The sequence below is a fragment of the Gossypium hirsutum genome, chromosome D11, assembly GCF_007990345.1.
Source record: "Gossypium hirsutum isolate 1008001.06 chromosome D11, Gossypium_hirsutum_v2.1, whole genome shotgun sequence".
NCBI lineage: Eukaryota > Viridiplantae > Streptophyta > Magnoliopsida > Malvales > Malvaceae > Gossypium > Gossypium hirsutum.
The window spans coordinates 2,895,407-2,914,504 of NC_053447.1; the positions used below are offsets into that span (position 1 = coordinate 2,895,407).

Sequence of the window (19,098 nt, forward strand, 5' to 3'; positions counted from 1 at the left end):
GACCTCTAGTTTTAAATTCCATAGCTATTTGATAGCTTTAGCTACTAGAATTCAACTTTTACACTTTATGCAATTTAGTCCTTTTTATCAAATTAGACATGTAATCGATAAAATTTCTTAACGAAATTTTCATACGATATTTTTATCATATTGTAGACCATAAAATAATATTAATATAAAATTTCTTCCAACTTCGATTTGTGGTCCCGAAACTACTATTCCGATTTCACTGAAAACAGGCTGTTACAAAAAGTATTAAAAATATTACTTGTGTCGCCTAACACAGTGGTTGCACCAAAAAATACAAATATGAATAAGAGAAGAATCGAACCTGAGACTTAGAAATAAAAACTCTAACATTTAACCATCTAACCTAGAGGTGTCCATGGGCCGGGCCCAAAATTTTTTTGTCCCGGCCCGAAATATGGGCCTGAGATTTTGTCCAGGCCCGACCTGGAGAAAAAATATGGGGCCCGAGCTCAGCCCGGCCCGGCCCGTTTTTAATTAAAATTAAAATTATTTTTTTAATAAAATTAAAACTAATTGTTATTAAAATTAATTGTTAGTAAAATTATCAAATTATTAATTGTTAATTGTATTAATTGTTGTAACAAAATCTAACATTTGATTAGTAAAATTATCAAATTATTAATTTTATTAATTGTATTAATTGTTGTAACAAAATCTAACATTTGATTAGTAAAATAAACTTGATTTTTTATTATTATTTTGTATTAATTGTTGTAACAAAATCTAACATTTGATTAGTAAAACAAACTTGATGTTTTATTCTTATTTTATTATTATTATTTTGTAACAAACTTGATTGTATTAATTGTTAGTAAGCTAAGTGGGTCTCTTTCTTTTAACTGGAGTTATGTATTATTAAACTCATACAATACATGGATTTATTTATTCCATTTCTATTTTTATTTTGATATTTCCTAGCCAATAAGCAAATCTGTTCTATTTCTTATTTATACATAAATTAGTTGGACAAATAAAAAAAATTTAAAATAAAAAACTATTATAATTTAAAAATAAGGAAATGAAAGTAAATGAAACTTAAAATAAAAAACTATTAGTTGGATAAATTAGTTGGCCAATAAGGAAATGAAAGTAAATGAAACTTAAATAAAAAACTATTATATTTAAAAAATATATATTTAATATATTTTCGGGCCGGGCCCGGGCCAAAAAAAAATTGCTCGAGGCCGGCCCGTTTTCTAAACGGGCCTCAATTTTTGTCCAAGTCCATATTTCGGGCCTATATTTTTATCCAAACCCTCCTATATTTCGGGCGGGCCGTCGGCCTGGCCCGACCCATAGACAGGTCTAATCTAACCAAATAAACTAGCTTATTAATTTTTCAACTAAAAAAATATTAAAAATATTACTGATGTTGCCTAGTGGCTGCACCAAAAAATGCAAATATGAGTAAAAGAAGAATCGAACATGAGACTTAGAGATAAAAACTCTAACACTTAACTATCTAACCAACTAAACTAACTTGTTAAATTTTCAACTAAAAGAATACTAAAATTATTACTAATGCCTTACACAGCGGTGACACCAAATTAAAAAAAAAGTAATCATGCTGCAATGATTGGAGGGAAGTGAGGGTGGTGCCGTCGATTGGTCAGGCGGCACCAGTGATTTATTGTAGTAAATGCCTAGTTCGATAATTAATTGTTTTACTATCCTATTTCAGTAATTATTTATTTATTTATTTTATATTATCTGGGTGAAAAAACTAAGTTAATTACTAATATTACTAACTAATTGTGAATTTTCATCAAATTAACTTTAAAACTTGAATTGAAACTAAAAGGTTAACACTGTTATCTTCAAATTTCAAAATATATTACTTTTATCAAATACAAGTAATACATTAGACCTAAAAATAACACATGCCATTGTCTTGACTTGAATAGAGTGGTAATTAAAAGTCTTGTCAAGCCCCTACTTGACATAGATTCAAACCATATTACCTCATTCCTTACCCCTAATATTGCATCGAAAAAAAAAACATATATGACATTAAAAAATAAAAATCAAAGTCAGGTACCATACATTAAGCCTAAATAACGTTATATAATTTATCATAACATATGAAACTTATTGAAAATGCAGTAAATGTAAGTATTAATTCAAATTTCGAAGTCATTATTTATTATTATTTGTGTTTAATACATTTACCATCTTATGATGAAAACTAGATACATGATTTTTTCAGAATTGTCTCTAATCAAACAATTAGGTAGGATAGAATAAAATTATAGTCATCATCATTAGTTGTATTACAATAATTATATTATAGTGTATATTTACGATAATGTATATATGAATCAAATAATATAACGTCATTAAAAACTAAAAAAAATTAAATTAAATAAATCTAATTTAATTGTGAAAGTATTTTAAAATTGTAAAGTTGATACAATGTCTAGAATTACTCATAATTTATCATAATCTTTCAACACATTTGAACGCACATCTTCCTACACTGACAACAATATTAATATCAATTGAACCAAAACTGAGCTAATTAAATAAATTTTTAAATAATCTAATTTTTTTTTAAAAAAGTCAAAGTTAAATTTGAAACGAGCTCAAATTTCAAACCTTAAATTCTAAATCAAATTCATGTTCAAATTCCTTTTAACTTAGAGGTTCTTCTTGCTACATCACGTATTATTATTATTAAAGAGCTTACCGGGTTGCCTTAAATACTACGTATCTTTCTCTTCTGTCTTCACGGACAGAATAATATCAAGCAACGCTTTTATTTATTTTCCTTTTGGGATAAAACAACATTTGGTCTTGATTTTGTCAATTTTTTACAATTTAGTTCCTTATTTATTTAATTCACGTTAGTCTCAAAATTTAGCATCTTTTCTCAATTGGGTTTTTGAACTTGAATTCTATAGTGACACTTTTAAGATTATTCCACATCATCACCAGAAAGTTTTAAATATATATAATCTAAAAAAAACTATAAATTATAAATAAATTATGAAAAATTTATATTTTCCAAAAAAAAAAAGGAGTGCCACATGATCATCATTCCTTAATAATATCTAAGTTCAGGAAACAAATTGAGAAAAGATGCCAAGTTCAAGGATTAATATGGACAAAAATATTCAGGGACCAAGATGAGAAAAGTTACCAAATTTAGGGACTACATATTATTTTGCCCTCTTTCATTTTCTTTTCTCTTTAAAACCTATCCATATTTTAGGTTTACTACTTTTTACTTCCATGGCTTCTCACTTTTCTCTAAATCCTTGGCTTTTTTCACCTCCAACTTAGCTTTATATAACCTTTCTCCTTATTGCTTTGTTGCACATATTTCCATTTGAATCCCTTTTGAGTTCTTTATCTGCTGTTTTTTTTTTCTCTTTTTAGGTGCTTTGGGAAATATTTCAGCTGTTTGTTTATATATAAAGTGTGGGTTCTGTTAGGATTTTAAGCTGAGAATTCTGATTGGAACCAAGATTGTGATCAAATTGAAGAAATGGCAAACATTGGTGAAGAAGATGATAAAATGGATTTGCCCCCAGGTTTCAGATTTCACCCAACAGATGAAGAGCTAATTCACCAATATTTATACAAAAAAGTTCTTGGCATCAATTTCAGTTCAATAGCTATTGAAGAGGTGGATTTGAACAAATCTGAGCCCTGGGATTTACCATGTTAAGATTCTTCTTTCACTTTTCTATTTCCTTTTTTTGTCCTAGTTGTGTTTGTTTCCCGGGAATTTTCTATTCTAACACTTTCTCTTTGTTTTTTTTCTTGGAAAACAGGGAAGGCGAAAATGGGAGAAAAAGAATGGTATTTTTTCTGTGTGAGAGATAGAAAATACCCAACTGGTTTGAGAACAAATAGAGCCACTGATTCTGGGTATTGGAAAGCCACTGGGAAAGATAAAGAGATTTACATGGGAAAATCATTGGTTGGAATGAAGAAAACTCTTGTTTTTTACCAAGGCAGAGCTCCTAAAGGAGCTAAAACCAATTGGGTCATGCATGAATATAGACTTGATGGCAAATTCTCAATCCAAAATCTCCCTAAAACTGCCAAGGTAAATCATTAATTCACTTTCTTAAGAATGATTATATGAATCAACTTGTTAATGGAGGTTTTATTTTTTGGCAGAATGAATGGGTGATTTGCAGGGTATTTCAAAAGAGTTCAGATGGGAAAAAAATTCCTATTTCAAGCCTGGTTAAGGCTAGTTGTTTAAGCAATGAATTAGGTCCTGCTACTGGTTTACCACCATTAATGGATTCTTCACCATACAATGGCCGCAAAAGCGAACCTGTTTTCGCCGATTCAAGATACGTGCCCTGCTTCTCCAATCCTATCGGTTCTCAAACAAACCAACAAATCACGATCGATCACAATTTCAATTATCGCACTCTTCACGTTTCGTCGAATCCTTGTCACGTTCTCCCGCAAAACCCGTTCTACGCTGCTGAGTTTGAATCCCTTGGTTCGGTGCAAGAACAGTCGATGTTGAGGACTTTGATTGAAAACCATGGATCGAAGGTTCAAGCGGAGAGGGAGATTGTTAGAAAACCAGAAATGTTATCTGTTGTATCGACTCTGGAGAGTGGAAAGAAGCCATTTGATGATCAACATGCACCTTCTTCTTCTTCAGCTGGACCAGTGGATCTTGATTGTTTTTGGCATTACTGAATTTAAGGGAAAAAAAACATTCGATGGATTGAAACGAAAATGTATAAACTTAGAAGATTAAGCTTTCATGTTGCTGTTATTGTTTGGAAAAGATGGTGAGTTGAATCGTTGTATAGATTTTTCTTAATCGAAACTTTTTTTCTTGTTTTGGAAAATTGGAGCATAATGGGATGAAATTAATTGTAATTTTTATACATTCTGTGCAACTTAAAAATAACGAGGGGCTTGAGATTGTTGATGTGCGAAAAACATTGGAAAAACAGAGAGAAAGTGAATTAAAGCCTAACCAGGGGATGCTATAGAATATAATATTAAAAAGCATATAAAAAACAAAATTGAATAAAAGAACGGTGATTTTTAACTTATTAATTATAAAATCAATCTCGGTAAGAGTAGTATGCAAATATTTATATTACAAGTTGGATGGTATTTTGTTCATTTTATTTAAAAAAATAAATCGATTAATCCCTATATATTGAAAAAATAGGTATATTAGCCCGATGAAACTCTTGTTAAAAATTACCGAATCATTAATTTCGTAATTCATTAACTCCTTTATATTTTGTTAAATTAGTTCGACCAAGTACAATTGGGATGTATGAGTATTTAATCTCACCAAAATAATTATTTTGTACTCTTTTTTAGTTTTATCATGTTCAGTTGCTATGTGTTTATATCTTTTGTGAGTTTTATCCGTTTCTTTTATATTTTTCATTTATTAATATAATTATAAATTGTAATTGTTTCAACATATAATATTAATAAATAGAAAAATTATGTTAGGTTAAAATAATAGAGGATTTTTAGGCACGTGAGAAAATAGTGTCCCAGAACCTATACACATGCCACTCAAAATACAATTTAGAGACCTACACGACATGGTCCTTTAACTATAAGGAAGTTCACGGATTAAGTGGACCAAACTAATCAAAGATTTTTTAAAGATTAAATAAAGGGCTTTAATAAAAAGTTTTAAAATTTTACATGGCTCTATTACATTATTTCACATATTAGTACCCTTAAGGCCAAATACGTCAATTCGTATTAAGCAGCCCCACCGCTAGCGCTAAGTCTTAATCAAGTATTTTTTGATTGGGGTGAGCCCCCAAAAGAAAGATGAGGTCGAAGTTAGGCGGCCATTCTTAACGGTCGACACGTAATCAAGTGGGGCCCACTGCCCAGCCCGTTTCACGTTTTGAGTTGTTGCGTTATCGCCCAATGTCTGGCGGACAAGTTGACATGATTGTCCCATGGGGGTCCCATATTGGTTGATGACATGGATAGACATAGACCTCCTGCCCTACCCCCTCCACCGCTCCCTCCGCCATCCCTAACTAGGTCGTTCCCCCAGACCAAACTATGTAGAAATAGTTATTTGATCGACTTATTTGATTTTGAAAACAACGTTGAAAATGAGGGACTCAATAAAGTGTTTTTTTTTCATTATGGAGTGGTTAAAGTTTTAATCATAGTTTGCAATGAATAATATATTTTTAAAATAAAATTATAAATATTAGATTTCAAAGTTTAAATTTATTAAATGTGATCTGTTAAAAATAATTCACCATCCCTTGTCCGACTACCTCTCTTCCATTTCCCTCGATTCCGTTCGCTGTAACGGTATCACCCGAGATGCCGTTGCCGAGGCACGTTCCTTTTCCGATATCGCCGAAGAAGTTTACGTTTCCTCCACGGTCCGTCGCTCACACTTAAAATTCATCTTCTTTTTCTTTTCCTTTTTCAAATATTTGAAGCTTTAAAATATAAGTTTGTTTTCTGTAGGAAGGGTGTGGGCGGGGCATAATATAGTGAAGTTTGACTGCGTGAGAATAAGGGAAGCTTTCGAGAAGATTGGTAGGCCGGCGCCGGAACCTAAGGGAATTATTGATTCACTGGCGTTGTTGACTCAAAAATTTGGCAGGAGAGCCGGTGACATGAAGGTATGTTTTGTTCATATTAGGAACCTTAGCTTCATCGTCGATTTTATGAAAAATAAGTTGTGGAAACTGAATTCAGTAAACTATTGAAGTTTAGGGTTTTCTTTTGGATAATATGTGGATGTTTGCTTGTTTTGGCCGATTGGAGCTTACAGTTTTCAAACACAAAGGACAACCTTCATATTGAAATGAAAATCGTGTGATCACTTCTATATACCTAGTCGAACTTTAGAACACAACCGATATAGGATTCATGACTCCTCTTTAGCACATAGTTGATTCCCTCGTAATCGACTTTGATATCAAATGTCACACTCGACATTAACCTACATAGTATTGTCTGCTTCCGCTTATTGGGTCACACGGCTTTCTGCACTAAAGTTGACTCATAGGTTGAAAATGGTTTGAACACTTATAATACCTAGTCAAACTTTAATACTGAACCGTTACGAGATTCATGGTTCCTCTCTAGGACTATGACACACAGCCAGGTTGTGTTGGTAAAGACTATAAGCTATGCCCGAAAATGTCTTGAACTTGAACTCGAATCTGATCCTAATTTAGACTCGGTTATTTCCTACTTATAGAATAGATGTGGTAAAAGTTCACCTAAATACAACCCAAACTATCAAAATCTACAAAAATATCCAATATGATCAATTACCACTTCCAATCTTGCTGCTTTTGTGTTTGTCTGAGTTATAAACATACCATGGGGGGCATGGAAATTCTGTTGCAATATATGTTGTTCAGGTGCCTAACAAGTTTGAGATTCTTGCTTAATCATTTGGTTTCTTAACAGCATGCAATTTGCTAATTAACACATTATAAGTTTTAGGATTGATATGAAGTTTTGGTTGATGACATATTTATGTACTTCTATGCAGATGGAAACCCTTGCAAACTATTTTGGGCTTGGAAAACAGACACATAGGCAAGTTGATTATGAATATAAACTATTTTCACCTATGATAGTAGTGGCAATTTATGTTGCCTTGATATAAACGTTTTGTTATGATTATTCAGGAGCTTGGATGATGTTCGCATGAACCTTGAAGTTCTCAAGTACTGCGCAACGGTTTTGTTCCTGGTATGGTAGTTTTAAGTGCCAAATTCAGTAGCCTTTTTGTTGTTTTGAAGGATGTGGCTTTGATTTTTTTTTAATTAGGAGTTATTTTTTTCGAATTCGCAAATTTAAGAACCATATTTGACTTGCTGTAACTTCTGACAAGTTAAACCGAGAATTTTATCAAATAGGTGCTTTATTCATATCGTATGTGGATAAGCTTTTTGATTGGAAGTGGGAATTTACAATCCTTCAGCAAGTTTCAACCATGTTTGTAATGCAGCTCCTCTTTTGATCATTACCTGTTACTTATTTGAATAATGGTCTGCACTTTGGTTACAAGTTATTGAGGTCAATCTTTTGAGAACTTTTGCTAGTCCTCTTTCCTCTCGTAAAGGAAGCTGATTTTCTTTATGACTACGTTTTCCTTTCTTGTCACTTTTTTCTTGTATTATTGTCGGTGCTGGACCTACTGGTTGTGTAGTCCTTGCATTTAGTGGATAGCAGTATAAGTGAACTACTTTATATCTGTGTACCGCCATTTCCTTTAATCTTGATGTAGTTTAATTGTGTCCGTTTAATATGGCAAATGTACTATAATTGCTCTATGGATATAAAAGTGTTTGCATTGTATGGATGTGACTTCGAGTTGGTCTTTGAATACCTTGGTGGTCTATACAAGTCAAGGATTACCTCTATCTTCGTGATGGTTAAATGGGCATGTTTTGTAAGATTAATTATCCATAGTTTGACCGATTCTTTTATTTACCCACAGGAGTCAAGCCTCCCAGATATATTCACAGCAGATTGTGCAGTTTCCCCGGGACCTACGACAAGTAGTAGTAGCAAGTTATATTCTGAGTCGCCTATCCTTGACATGTACACCCTTTCTCCAAGTTCGCCTTCTGAAAGTGTTCCTAATATATCTCTGATGGATCTTGAAAATGGTGAAGACCATCCTATAGTCTCTCTTCAAACTTGTCACACTGGTCACTGGTGAGGTTAATTCAGATGCGACTACTCCAGCTCAATCTGATCCTTTTGACATGACTCAACTCAAAAACGAAATAAAAACCGAGGCCCTCAAAATTAGATGCCATCGCCGAAGAAAAAGCCACAGTCTCCCGGTATTTCTGCAGCGAGGGCTACTGTTGAAGGTTGTAGTGGATATGCTGGATTCCTAGAGCTGGATGAAGTTTCTACAACTTCCATCAGTGCATCTATAACCCTGCATTATCACGGCACTCACCGGATAAAATTGTTACACAAAAATCTTACACGAGTGAGATTTGGAATCAATCCAAAATTTGTCGATCAGGCAGGTTGGCCATGTTTGAGTTTTCTGGTTGATGCTTCTCCGATTTTTTGTGAGATCCTTGATTCTTGCGATGCTGTGGCGAAGAAAATTTCCGAGGATCATGGAAGCAGTTCTGAGTGGAGGCATGCCGTGATCCGAAATTATAGTTACATCAACACCCCAACTGTCCGATTGCAGTAAGTTCTTGTAACTCGGTACATTTTCGTTTCTTTACTTTCTCATGAAATCACAATTCAACAATACATTGTTTCTTTGACTCTTTCCTTCAGCATTCCTACTATTGTCAACGGTGATACTGCCCAATATGGCACGGAGATACATCGAAAAGACCACTCCGGTAATGTGCAACAGTACATATTTGACAAATTCGATGTTACCGAACTCAGTAACTTATTGAGAACCAGAATCTCCGTGGACGCATTTTTCAGCTTGGATACTTATGATTATCAACAAAGTGCCGGTATTCATTTAGTGGCGAAAAAGTTAGTTATACATCCTAGTCAGTAGAATTTAATTGTAGAATAGGTGATTTAGTCCATTTTTAGAAAAAAAAATTTCTCAATGCAATTTACAGCAATGTCTAATGTTTAAGCTTGATACATGTATATGAATTGATTTCTCAAATTCACACCCTAAGATGAATACACCCATACTTCGTATTGATGTTACTGCAATTTAACTGTAGTGTTACATGGAGAATTTGCAAGGATATAAAGTTAGCGATGAGAACACCGGACTGGACCGTCTGGATGAATCGAGGATCAATTAACTGTTTGAAAAGCCGGTTCAATCAGCAGAAGGAAAAGCAAAATCGAGGAAATAAAAACAGATCTTGAAAATATACAAACTAAGCAAGTCTTTCTCCATCTCATCGGTTCATTCTGAAATTTTGTAAAGTAAAAAAAACTAAAAAATTCGGTTGAATCTAATGATTCAATTGGTTTGTTTTGATTGGCGGATTAATTAATTTTTTATCTTGTTTCGGATTTATGTATTTGGCGATTGACTAATCTAATTCAATTTTAAAAACAGTATATAAAATTAAAATTAAACTTATTTAATTTATTTATGAAAAAAATATAAAATCAACTATTCGAATAGAATTCAATCAATAAATAAAAAAAAGTAATTATAGTAAATTGATTTGATGCGATAAACTTATCTATAAAAAATAATCTGACCTCGAACTCAAACCCATATAATTGAAATTAAATCTTTTCAAAAATTTTTTTAAAAATTAATATAATAATAAATATACATTTTGATCTTTAAAAAATTATAATTTAATTAATTAAAAGTTTTTTTTCCTTGCTTCTAGCGACATTTACAATATATCACCCATTGTAATAGCGTTGTACTTCACAGAAGGGCCTATTTCGGAGCAATGAAAATAGCCCATGAAGCAATACGTTGAAACTTGGGCTTCTTCTTTAATAAAAAGCACTTGAGTTTTAAGGAGCCGAAACCATCAAATACACAACAGTACTGTTTCAATTCTTTCTTCTTTTAAGCTTCAAAAATGGTGGAAAACGATAGAATCTTAGAAAGCTTATTACTTGAATGGGAAAATTTCCATTCCAACAATCATCACAAGCAAAAGCAATTCTCAGAAACGAAACACAATCCTCAAATAAAGCAGCAATGGTCGATGGTTGTGATCAGAGATTCCGTTTCTAACAGCGACCTCTGCGTTTTCCCTCCCGTCAACCATGAAAATCTACACCATCAAATGCAACAACCGCAGCAGCAGCAACAAAACCCGCATTCGAAATCGGATCTTTTACCTCCTCGCGATGCCGGCAACGTCATCCCGTCGTCCTGTGGTCGTGGGATAGGAGAATGGTTGGGAATTGGGCTTGAGATTTTGCGTGCTAAAATCGTTGGCTATTTCGGTTGCAAAAATGAGACGAAGACTGGAAAGGTATTTCGGTCTTTACGAGGGGTTACTGACTTGGCGGCCGTGATGCTGTTGTGGTGGTTGTGTAAGCTGCTATGGCGGCGGAGGTGCCGGAAGGAGAGCGTGGAACGGCTGAAGATGATTATAAAGGAGAAAGATGAGGTAAAGGTGTTTGTTGAAATGCTTGTGTGAAAATTAGTTCATATATATTTTTTCAATGAAAAATTTTAGGATTTGAATTGAATCATAGTATATTTGTGCAGAAAATTACAGGATTGTTAAACCAGATTGCTGAAATGAATAAAGTATTGGTAGAACGCCATAAACTTTTAGCTTCAAATTGAACTATTGATGGTATCTGCTTCAATTTCAACATCAAATGCTGATGAAGATGAAGACCGTGGCGATCTTTAGAGTACATTTTATCCCCCCAAATTTAGTTAATTTAGTGAGTAGATTGTATATATGGTTTATTTATTCATCTCTATGGAAATTATGAGTTTATACCGATCAAATCAATTGGACTTTTTAATTATTAGTTTAATTTTTTATTTGATTGATCTAGTTGATATTAATATCAATGTTTTGAATATTAATTATACTATAATAAACAAGGATTCATCTTTCTTGAAGCTCTCCTAAATTAGGCAAAGACATGTCTCAGGACCTTTTTATTTTTTACAATGTGGATTAATGCTCCCCATTTTCTTTAACGTGGGATTGATGCATCTACTTATTACTTTAGAGTGTTTGGTGTGACTACTCCACTCGTTGAAGAGATTTCACTAGTTATTTTTGTTAGTTTCAATGTTATCAGAATCGAACTTGGTTGATTGACTCGGACCGATTGGAGTATTAGGTCAAATAGAAGCAAAAAATTGATTGACTTGTCAACTGGTATGAATTGATTGAATCGGGCTAAAAAATCGATTGAACATGTGATCGAGTTGGATTTTATTTTATAATTCTTAATAATTTATTTTATTTGAAATAATTAGATAAAAAATCAACGGTTTGATTGGTTTGTCTGATTGATTTCAAAAATATTAGTAAAGATTTGTAGATCTTCTTTTGTAAGGTAAAAGTATCATGAAGGTCTTGATGCTATGGATCGAATTGCATTTTGTTCATTCTATTCAAAAAATGAGTAAATAGTCCCTATACCTTTAATAAAAAAGCAAACTGGTCATTTTATTAAAAATTTCATCTACTTCTGCTATTAAAAACTGGTCTTTGAACGCCAGCATGAGATACAAATAATGCATTACATGTGTAACTGTTTGGTTATTTCGTCAGCCACACCAGTTTACTAGAGGGGTAGGATGCAATCAAACTCATAGTATTGAGACATCCTTAGTACTTTTACCTCTTTTGTAACTTTATTTATGTGGTTAGTATATATAAATATTTAAATTTGATAAATTATACTTACTTAATATCTAGCCTTCTATTTTTTTTTTTGAATATTCATATTTATGAGATAAAAATTTTACATATCACCAAAACAAAATTATTTTTGACCAAAGGTATCCTTGATGAATGGCTCAAACATGATGTAAAAGTAAAGCAGGACCTAAACTGACCAAAAGGAAGGGAATAGAAATCCGTGAATTTTGGGGAATACGTCCGTAACGTAATATGCCCGTATCAGGGCAATACACCGAACCAAACACAGAATTAAGTGAGGCCCACGGAATAGCCATTACACCCAACTAAACATGGAGTAAGGATATCAAATTTATAATCCAATAGAAAAGGATAAAATATAAAAAACTGAACTATTTCAATTTTAAATAAAATTAAAATATTAATTTTATATTTAAATAAATATTCATTTTTATTGTTTAAATATTTTTTATTGAAAATTGATTCAATATTAATATTTAATCACGTATAGATTAAACATTATGTTTATTTAAATATAAAACTTAAGTTTATCGGTGCAAACTAATAATTAAAGTTTATTTTTGGTATATAGACTTAAATATTAAAGCTAAAAATAAATCTTTGATGTTTTTTAATTTTGATATTGAGTAGATTAATTTCTTTAAAAAAAACTTGATTTATTTAATTTTTGTCAATTTCGAAAATGGGCAACTAAGAACAATGAATCACAACGCTAATGTTTTTTTTACCAATTATGCATATGTTTTATTAAAATATTAATAAAATTAGTCTTCAAAGTTTACATATTTTATCAATTTGGTCTTGATTTAATAGCATGCAATGTCAACGCATACTATCAAATTGGTTTTGATTTAACAAACTTAGATTGCAATATTTACAAATTTTGTCAACATTTACATAAAACACATAGACATTAAGAGCTAAATTTATTATTATAGCAATAAAAATAATATAAAATTGACGTAAAATATTAACATTATGATTAATTGTCTATAGTTACTTACTTTTGAAATTCAAAATTGATAGGATTAAATTAAATTACTCTAATTTTTCAGAGGGACCAATTTACTCAATATAGAAATTGAGGGAGACTGATAAATTTTTTTTTACCAATATTAAGATATAAATAAAAGGATTTATTTATTTGTTATTTTAGGGAAAAAAAACATCTGATTTTATTGCCTATGTGTAATTTCAAGTGAAAAGCAAGGGCGTTAACGACCTTCCATCTGAAACTGCCAATATTTCATGCAGTATGTATATATACCAAAAGAAATAATTAATTTCCTTTCATTTCTCCGTTCAATCTCCGTTGATCTCTCCCGCGCGATTCCATTCGGTACGTCACCCATTTTTCAATGTTAAAATTTCCTCTGAAAATTTTTCTTCATTGATTTAGAAAAAAAAAATCGTGACGAATGTAGGTTGGCGGGCGAGAGTTGGGGAAAATCCAAAATGAGTGAGGTGTTCGAAGGTTATGAACGCCAATACTGCGAGCTCTCCGACAATTTGACCCGCAGCTGCACCTCCGCCAGCGTTCTTCATGGAGGTAATATCACACGGTGCTAGTTTATCACGTCATTGATCCCCTTCCGTGTTTATAGTTAGAATTTTGTAGCGAGATTGGATCGAAGCTCTGGTGCATCTGATTGTTGTTTTTATTATTTTCCTTTTGGCCTGTTTGGATTTTACTTTTCCATTATATAGTGTTTGAAAACATAAATTCAAAATTTTGGTTTTGAATCTTAATTGCTATTTCGATTACGATGAAATGCATGCATTATGATATGAATTAATTAAGATTTAAGATGATTATGTGTATGAATTTCTAATTCACAAACTGTAGTAAGTATTTCAAATTAATCATTAAACAAATCCGTATGATTATTGCGTTTGCATGTGTTTTATCATATAAATTAAGTATCTTTGAAATCCAAATTCATCTTTTAAAATCTAAGTTTCCAAATGCAATCTTGTTTGTAAATTGTAATGCAATATAAGTTTATTTGGCTAAAAATAATAATAATAACAACTCACTTTGATGACAATTAGTTCCATAAAACGAGAAATGATACATTGTGTTGTTCTTTTCTTTAAAAAATTATTCAAGATATAACCGTTTATCAGAAAGTAGCAGAAAAGACGGAATCTGATTTGGGCATGATTGGTTTCTACAATGCTTTATTGATTTTGTTTGTGCTAATGCGTAGAAAGAAAGAAATGGGGTACTAAATATGTCTTTGCAGTGCATTTTGCTTCGATTAAGGCATTGGATTTCCTGCATTGGTTGTGCAGGGAAATCCAAATGCACCCTAGTTCTAAATGCTCTGGTTTCTGCTCAACTGGTAAAATGTTATTTGAGGGTACTTTGGCATTAGAGCAACTGTATCTCTAGGTTTTTACGGGTGGTGAGCAATCCAAATGCACCCTAGTTCCAAATGCTTAGGTTTCAGCTCAACAGGTAAAATGTTATTTCTAGGTTACTGTGAGATTACAGCCACTGTTTCTATAGGTTTTTTTGGATGAATTCAGAAGAAACACTGCATTTTAGCACTGCAGGCAACACATTTACAGTGTGTGCAAGTGAATTATTTATATGTATAGATATATGTTCATTCTTTAAAGATTGGTTTGGAGATTATCAATGTATTTTCTACTGGATGATTTGTCTTGGGCATTCAAGTACGTAATCTGTTTCATGTTCTCTTGATTAACAGAGCTGAAGAAGCAGAAACTTTCTGAAATAAAAGAGGGACTGGATGAAGCTGATGCTTTGGTAATGGAGAAGCCGTTTTCCATTGGTAAATTTTTATTTCTTTCTACATTCCTGGGTTTGTAATTTGGTCCTTTTCTGAATTGTTCCAGATTCGGAAAATGGACCTTGAAGCAAGGAGTTTGCAGCCAAGCATAAAGGCCACACTTCTTGCTAAATTAAGGGAATATAAACATTATCTGAACAACTTGAAGACTGATGTTAAAAGAATTACTTCAACCGATACAAATCAGGCCGCCCGAGACGAGTTGTTGGAGTCAGGAATCGATGGAACAATGACGGTAACTGGAACTACTCATTTATCTAAATGGTCATCATTTAGTTAAGCTATAAATAATCTACAGTAAAATAATTTACTTCTCCTTTCTACAAATCTGTTAAGCATATCTTGCAATCTTATTGATTCACATGATCGTTCACCATCACTTTCCTTCACACTTTGACCAAAGCCAAGCCTGTAGTATAAAATTTTCTGAAGTACCGATAGTTCAGGGTCTCATCCATATATATGAAATGTTCTGCTTACAGGATTCTATGAGCTGAAACTGGAACTTATATTGTTAAAATGCTTGGCGTTTGACACCTCTTTGGCCTGAAATGTCTCTTTGACAGTTTGTTCATTGATAACAGTCCTAGTTTTTAAATTTTGTTTCGAGAGGAACAACTTGCAGATAGGGTTCAGCATACACATTGTGATTGTGCTCAAGTAAAAACATGTGATATATTTATTTTTCTACGAGTTATAATTATGTCAACGTTTTTGGTTCCTCTCCCCTTTGAATTTAACATAATCATCATTACAACATTTTGTAATAAACACTCATTGGTAAATGGTGGCGTAGGTCTCTGCTGATCAAAAAGGCAGATTATTGATGTCAACAGAGAGATTAAACCAGTCTACTGATAGAATTAAGGAAAGCAGAAGAACAATGCTGGAAACTGAAGAGCTTGGTGTTTCAATCCTACAGGATTTGCATCAACAACGCCAATCTCTCCTTCATGCGCATAGCACGGTTCGTGTTTCATCCAATCTCAGTTTTCAAATATATAGAGTTTCCTTGTCTTTCGCACAAGAAAAAGATTGAACATATCCAACATCACACCGAGTCTGCATAACATAGCTATCTATTGAGTTTCGACTCTTCATTGTGCTTGAATTATGTGTTATTTGTTATAACTTTCCAAAAATCTTCTAAATATTCGTATCTAACGCTTACGCCCAAGTCCAGAGGTATCAACATTGCTTCTTACATTTGCAGCTCCATGCAGTAGATGACAACATTAGCAAGAGCAAGAAGATCCTGACAACCATATCAAGAAGGATTAACAAGAACAAATTGATATTGAGTTCAATAATCGGAGCTCTAATTCTTGCCATATTAATTATCCTATATATTAAGCTCGTGGGTTAGCATGCTTGCCTGACCTTTGGTTGTTCAAAATGTCTAATTGTTTTATAGACTATGCATATGTTTAACATCTGGTTCCCTTTTTCTTTTCATTTTATTTTATTTTATGTGATGGGATATGGAAAGTCTCTATTAATCTTGAATTTGTATATAATAAATCTATAACCTTTAATTTATACGTAAATATTAAAATATTAAAAAAGATTGTAAATTAATTCACTTTTCTTAAGCAAGCCTTAATATTTTTATCATACCCTTCCCCTATTTCAATTGAAAATTTGATTCATATTCGACCTCAAAATTAAAGGTTAATGGGTGGTTTTGGCTATTTGGATATAGATTAAAGATTTTATTTGATTCTAACTGAAAATAGATGAAAGGTTAAATGTTATTTGAGTTGATAATTGAATATAATTTTTTTATGGGCATGTATGCTCCGTTAGTAAATATTGTTTGATCAAATGTGTGTTGAATTATTTCATCAAATTATGAAACAATCATGCCACTCTTACATAACATTGATCATTTATCACCAATCAAATTTCGATAATTGACCTGTCAGCCAATCTAGCTGCAGCACATGACAATGGAAGTCAAACCTATAGTTATTTTTCATTTTGTCTCTTATAGACACTTTCAAACTCTTCTTTTAACTTCATCTCTTATCTCTTAGTCCAAGCAAAATAAACTGATATTATTCTTCATTCCACCTTTTGATGTCAATAAAATTAAAGATTATTTAAGTGTAAATTAAATATTGAAAATTTTATTTGTACGTAACCAAAATTTAAGGATTTATCTAATAAAAGTTGAAGGTTTATTATTATTATTTCAACTTAAGAACACTTCACACAAATGAATTTTTAATTTGAAATAAAACCGTATTTTAACTAGAATAATGATATAAATCTTCTGTTCCAAGAACTTTCGTGGTACAATTAGAGGCCACTACTATAATCTTGAGAGTAGAAAATTGAAGCTTCCCTTTTTAGTGTTTTTAAAATGAAAATAATAACATTATATATATTTAATTCAATAACCAAAATTTAAAAACTGTTATAGGTTTATTTTTTAATATTTTTTCATACTTAAAAAACATTTGTTTATATCAAATATTTTTCCATAATAATATTAACGGTAAAGAAGTCTAGCATATGAAAAACCTAGACTAGACCCTTCCCCACATTGCCAAGTACCTAATACATATTCTAAATTCGAATAAGGTTTTCCTGGCGTTTGGTCCCACTTATCCCTCTTATGTCGCTTTTATTTATATACACTTACCAAAGAGAAATATATTATTAATAAAAAAAAAGAGAGAAAATATATTATTAAAATTACATTTATAAAATATTTATATAAGAAAGTAATTTGATTTTGGTTGAAATAAGAATGTTAAAATTTCGTAGATTTTTCAAACAGTTTGTTTCTTATCTTTTTTATCTTTTATTTTGCTCAACGATGGCGTCAATTTTTGAGTTGGTTACCGCTCGCCTTTTTTTCCTTCCGCCAACCCTTTTTTTTTCATTCATTACATATGTCTTCTCTCTTTTCAATTTACAAATCTATTTTGTAGATATCTTTGTTGTATTCACAAGTTGTAATGGACAAATGACATGCCTGTCGTTTAATAAAACTCTACCAGCCGCCAAGAATTTTTCTTGAAAAGTAGGTGGCTCTTCATCAGCTTATTAATATGTTTCTGTTTTGAGAGTATTTATATATTTTTTATTTGTTTTTCATTGTTTAATAAATTTTTAATTTTAAAAGTTTTTATTTGCTATTGTAGCATGTTTTTTAGTATTGCTTATGCATGTAACCTTAATTTTACAAGTGATTTTTTTGATGATATTGAATGAATTAATAATTTTATCTTTCAAAAAAAAATTCTGGTATGATGAGTTTAGGTTTTGTGTGTTATTTTTTTTTCTAAATTTATTTTTCTAATTTACTGAAAAATACAAAAAAAAGCAAAAATATCATCATAGTAATTTTTTTATATAAAAATTATCCTGTATAAAAATAAATTGAAGTATTTCCTTAAATGAGTTTATGCCTAATTAACTCATGACAAATTTAATAATTGTATGAAATCTAGTAACAAAAAATGTTTCTTTTTAATTAATAAGTGGAGGTATATTAAGAAAAATAAATAAATTCCAACTTTAATTAAGTTGGTTTATATAATTGTTTTTAATACATAAAATTTAATATATTGAATAATCATTTGATATATTAATAGTGAAGTTTTTTAACTTTATATGCAGGGTTAAAAAATTGTAATGTGCCTAAATTTATATTAAAAAAAAGTAAAATATGTTGCCTTTTTTACCCCGTTTGAGAGTTCCGAACCAATGTAACAAATAATACAATTCATGAATACTATTTATATTCTCTCAAATTTATTTTGAATTTAAATTTTATACTGTATGAATTTTATTCAAATTTATTTTGATTTATGCTAATTTTTCAATTCAATTATATTTTGTATTAATTAGATTATAATTATAATTAGTTGACATGTATTATTTATGAGTATACCTATATTTAAATTTCTGTGTTGGGCTTGTGATTATATTTATAAGTTCAT

At 31.3% G+C, this 19,098-nt stretch overlaps 4 protein-coding genes and 1 pseudogene across 4 annotated transcripts; all 5 read left to right on the forward strand.

Moving 5' to 3' along the window:
* The first annotated feature begins 3,248 nt into the window (after positions 1-3,248).
* Positions 3,249-4,856, forward strand: LOC107912127 (NAC domain-containing protein 100). The gene is made up of 3 exons (XM_016840192.2): positions 3,249-3,695; positions 3,807-4,084; positions 4,159-4,856. Exons 1-3 carry the CDS (start codon positions 3,518-3,520, stop codon positions 4,699-4,701), a joined length of 999 nt encoding a protein of 332 aa, XP_016695681.1. The 5' UTR covers positions 3,249-3,517; the 3' UTR covers positions 4,702-4,856.
* A 1,365-nt stretch (positions 4,857-6,221) lies between these two features.
* LOC121203491 (protein NEN3-like) lies at positions 6,222-9,731 on the forward strand (annotated as a pseudogene).
* On the forward strand, positions 8,798-9,529 carry LOC107910910 (protein NEN2). The gene is made up of 2 exons (XM_016838833.1): positions 8,798-9,198; positions 9,292-9,529. Exons 1-2 carry the CDS (start codon positions 8,798-8,800, stop codon positions 9,527-9,529), a joined length of 639 nt encoding a protein of 212 aa, XP_016694322.1.
* A 742-nt stretch (positions 9,732-10,473) lies between the features above and the next one.
* LOC121223627 (uncharacterized) lies at positions 10,474-11,457 on the forward strand. The gene is made up of 2 exons (XM_041105509.1): positions 10,474-11,081; positions 11,183-11,457. Exons 1-2 carry the CDS (start codon positions 10,542-10,544, stop codon positions 11,261-11,263), a joined length of 621 nt encoding a protein of 206 aa, XP_040961443.1. The 5' UTR covers positions 10,474-10,541; the 3' UTR covers positions 11,264-11,457.
* A 2,072-nt stretch (positions 11,458-13,529) lies between these two features.
* On the forward strand, positions 13,530-16,627 carry LOC107911258 (vesicle transport v-SNARE 11). Its single transcript, XM_016839131.2, has 6 exons — positions 13,530-13,665; positions 13,751-13,875; positions 15,044-15,102; positions 15,192-15,380; positions 15,942-16,112; positions 16,359-16,627. The coding sequence occupies exons 2-6, from the start codon at positions 13,782-13,784 to the stop codon at positions 16,509-16,511; spliced, it is 666 nt and encodes a 221-aa protein (XP_016694620.2). The 5' UTR covers positions 13,530-13,665; positions 13,751-13,781; the 3' UTR covers positions 16,512-16,627.
* The last annotated feature ends 2,471 nt before the right edge of the window (positions 16,628-19,098 follow it).